Below are 4449 nucleotides of genomic sequence, written 5' to 3' on the forward strand. Positions count from 1 at the left end.
TTGTTACGTAACATAATCATTTTGTCTCAACAGAAAAAGTTCTTGAATTATTTAAATTTAAATTTATTGCACAAAACAATTGCTACATATTTAGTTTATTAATTATAAAGAAGTAATATGAAAAATTAACGTTCATTTTTTTTGAGCAAAATCATCTTCCCAACTGGGTTTGAACCAGTCGGTTATCGAGTCAATTACAGGAATTTTTGAATTATCTAATTCAAGAAGTGGTGTCGTTTCTTTGTCGTCTTCCTCTACATCATCAACATCTATCCATTCCACGTCATCAAATTCATTATTATTAATCATACATAGAACCTAGAATACAAAATAAAGTATTGTTAGTCTTAGTGTTTTCTGTTTGTTTAAAAGTAAACCCGATTTAAATACTTGCTTCTTTTTCACGTCTGTAGATAGCCTTATAATAAGAACGCACTCTAGCTGAATCAACTGGTATTTTAGGATGCAGCACTTTTTGATGTGTTTGCAAATTTTTTTTTGATGCAAAATATAATTTACAAAATGAACATGTTCTATTTTGTATTTCTTGAACAATGGATGGACAATAAAGATCGTAAATTTGACTGCTAGGTTGGATGTTTACCGCTAATCTTGTCAATAAAGGGGCAAATTTTACATTAATATCAGTTGAAGGCGGTATGATGATACTTGAATTTTCTTGGATTAGTGGGTAGGGTGGTATCATGAATCCATTATATAAAATAGACTGTAAGTTACTTCTGTAAAGAGAGCAACAATTCGAGTCTCTGCATTTAACAATCTGAAATAGTATTTGACCGACAATATAAATGAGAAACTATGTATTGAGCATAAATGACACTGTAAAATTTAAAAACTCACCTGCAGTAAATATTGACTCTCACGAACATGACAACAATACCATTCTTGGCTTGAGGATACAGAAGCTTCTACTGTTTCTTTGGAAGGTGGAATATATTCCGCATATACTTCGTGTCCATCTATGACCATTTTGTTCCAAACATCAGCTAGAGCTTCACCTGCGAACTGGAAATTTTGAATTTCCATTTCTTGGTTTATTGTTTCACCAGCATTATTTAAATGAGCTCCAAAATGGTCATGAGGAAGTATTATTCCTGAAAGTTCTCGACTTAGTGGCGCCATTCGCCTTTCTACCCTATTAAACGCACTCCTACCAGGAGCATTAGTAAATAGAAATAATGCATCCAAGTTATGATCTTTGAAATGCTTAACAGCTTCAGCTATTACTTTTGGGTATCTCGGATTTTCATCAGGGCCACCATCAACTGAGAGCATAACTATAGGCTTCATTTGTCCATCATTACATTTAAGGATATTTTTAAATGTCTCTAAATGACTAAGCCGATCAAAATCGATACCGTGAGCAGCTGCTGTTGATCCTGAGTGCTTACCACTTCTTATTGCTATATATGTTGGACCAGAAAATGTTACAGCATCTGGACTACCCATGCCATTTGGTAGAATATTTATTCCAGCATAAACTGATGGAATAAGCTTGTGACCTGCCGCGACAACCCAATCATGGTCAGGAAGACGAACACGATATTCAAGATGCATTAAAAACGGAGCTTGTGCTTTAGCTGCGGTTTTTCCAATAGGTACCCTAGCCTTGTCATCTTGAGATATGAATGCCACCTAGGAAAATTAATCAATATTACAATCAATATTCGTGAAATAAAATTTATATTTTATTATACGAGTAGAGGAGAATGGTAAAAAACCTGCTGTGGGCCTAGAATTGATGCTAATGATTCAAATGATCTAATAGTAGCTTTACAGAATGATTGGTCTGGATGACGTTTGTGAAGATCAGCTTCTGGTCGCGATAGCTTTACTGGAACAGTATTAACGTGCCGTTTTCCCTCTATTGTACCCGAATTTCGTGGTTGTAAACGTAAATATGTAGCACTTCTAGATAGTTCAAATCCGGATTCACGAAGAGCCTTATGCAAATCATCTAGAGTTTTACATGTTCTAATAACTTCAGAACGACGTTTATCATCAGCAGATCCTCCTAACTCAGCAATTTTACTTATGGCTCGCAGTAGCTCAGGTTGATCAGATTCTAGACGTGGTCGTCCAACTTCTTGACGAACATGTAAAATCTGACTCGACTCGGGTATCTCGTTAATAACTTTTTCGAGTCGTGCTTTTTGTGCCAGTCTAAAAGCTTTTTGTCGTTCAGCATTTTTTTTAATGCTTATCAATTTTTGTTTCTGTTTTGTCAAATCTTTTTTCATTTTTGCAATACTTTTATTCAAAACAGCTTCATTATTAGCGAGTCCTGAATCTCTTTTTAAAATAGCTGCAGCAAGTTCATTTTCTAGAATTGAAATTTTTAGAAGTTGTTCTTGTTGAGCTGGAGTAGCATACTCTCGATCTTTTATTATTTTTTCTTGAATTTCTTCAGATTTATTGACGTTGGTTACAACTAATTGCATCAATTGTCGATCTTCTTTTAAATTCAATAAATAAAATATTATAAATTTTTATTAATCGAAATCTTTAAAATTAATTTCTAAAGAACTTTAATTTTTTTTTTGGTCTACATACCACGTTTCTTTCACTGTTAAATTAATTCATAAATCATGGGGCTTGGTTAACTAACATGGATTAACATTTTTAGACAATTTCTATAATCTATTTCTAATGATTAGTTCATTTTTAATAGAAATACAAATTTTACCATAAATGATCGGTGGACCAAGAAAAATATTGAAATTCTTTAAAAATAACTACGAATCAGTTGGATAATATAAATATTATTCATATTTTTATTTAATCAATTATATACAGGACTAATATAGTTTATTTTGACTGAATTTACCTGGAGATTTTGATGTGTCATCTTGAGAGTTTAAAGTGCTTGAAGATTTTATTTTTTTTAACTGACGATTGTCTAAATTTTGATCTGGTATAACACAAATTGAATGACTTTTAGAAGTTTCTGATTTTAATGCGATTAAAGACTTCACAGGTGATGTACAAGAAACATCTGAAGATGCTTTAGTTAAAACCTAAAATAATTATTCAAGAATACAGAGTTAATTGTTGATTATGCGAATAATGTCTCATTTAAAATAAATATCATCACAATAACGTATAATATGTACATGTAAATAAAGTAGAGAAATAATTTTTTACGTACCTTTTTAGGTATATAGTCTAAAATAGTCTTTGCTTTTCTTTTTGTAGCACTTGATAAAAATTTTGTTATTAAATTTTCTACATTTTTTTTCATTTCATCTTTATTTTTAATTTTTTTAAAGTCATTCCAAATTTTATTTGTTTCAAGTTGTGCTTGCTGCGAAGAAATTGTAGGATGAGCTTTTTTATAAGCTCTGAATAAATCTTGATAAAGAATCCCGATATTTGGTGTCATTTTTTATAAAGCAAATTAAAGTCAAATGTTGAATTATTAAGTAAAGTTGTTGATGAAAATTTTTGCGTATCTCTATAGCAAGGAAAAACAAATGACTTCGCGCGTATATATAGCAGCAGTGCGGTATCATGCCAATAGCGGCGCTTCTGTACATGGCGCGAATATTTGAATTATATCTCAATAATATGTTATTTGGCAATATAAAAAAAATAATGTAAAAAATACCAAAACTATTTTGAAAAGCAATAATTAGTTTAAAATGAAATGATTCTCGAACATCCGTTTAAATAATTGGTTGAATCTGCAACTGAATGAGAAAAATTAATAAATATACAAACAATAAACTGATAGAGAATTATAACCTCAAATTTATAATTGGATTTATTTACGTATTTACAATAGGATAACAAGTTTATCAAACTTACCATTTATTAACCATTAAAATATATCTGATCGAAATGTCACAACTTATTTCAAAGAAAATAAATATATTTTGTTAGACTATTTAAAATGTAAAAACAAAAATCAAGAAGATGTATACAAAAAAAATGTGTGAAATACATCAGAGACTATGTCAGTAAATTTTACCGATATATTCTCTGAATACATCAACAAATAATGGTAGAGACAAGAACAGACAGATGGCGGGCGCTACAACAACATTCTTGATAGGAAATTCTAGCGCGAAAATTAAATTAAATAATGGGAAGATAATTGTTTATTTAATAACTTAATTGTTATTGTTAGCATAGTTGGATAAAATTTTTATATAAATAACTGTAATTAGTAAAAATAATTTGATTTAAGTTTTACTTAGAATTATGCGTAGAATCAAAAATGTACAATAGTTATTAAAAATTCTAAAGAAATTATAGTAGTTTTGAGTTTGTAGCTCAATGTCATTCAGTGATATGTATGTATGTGCGTCAATATTTTTTTCCTTCTCTTTAACTACAAACGATTTAGAATTTAAAACCCACAATTCTTAAAGTTTATCTACTTTAAATTAAATATAATTATAAAAGTATGATTAGAAATTTTTTTTT

General features: G+C 29.9%; 1 protein-coding gene across 1 annotated transcript; it reads right to left on the minus strand.

Moving 5' to 3' along the window:
- Positions 1 to 301: 301 nt before the first annotated feature.
- Positions 302 to 1121, minus strand: LOC123296465. Its single transcript, XM_044877944.1, has 2 exons — positions 862 to 1121; positions 302 to 781 (listed from the first exon to the last, which is right to left on the minus strand). Exons 1-2 carry the CDS (start codon positions 1045 to 1047, stop codon positions 383 to 385), a joined length of 585 nt encoding a protein of 194 aa, XP_044733879.1. The 5' UTR covers positions 1048 to 1121; the 3' UTR covers positions 302 to 382.
- Positions 1122 to 4449: the final 3328 nt, after the last annotated feature.

The sequence above is a fragment of the Chrysoperla carnea genome, chromosome 3 (genome assembly GCF_905475395.1).
Source record: "Chrysoperla carnea chromosome 3, inChrCarn1.1, whole genome shotgun sequence".
Lineage (NCBI taxonomy): Eukaryota > Metazoa > Arthropoda > Insecta > Neuroptera > Chrysopidae > Chrysoperla > Chrysoperla carnea.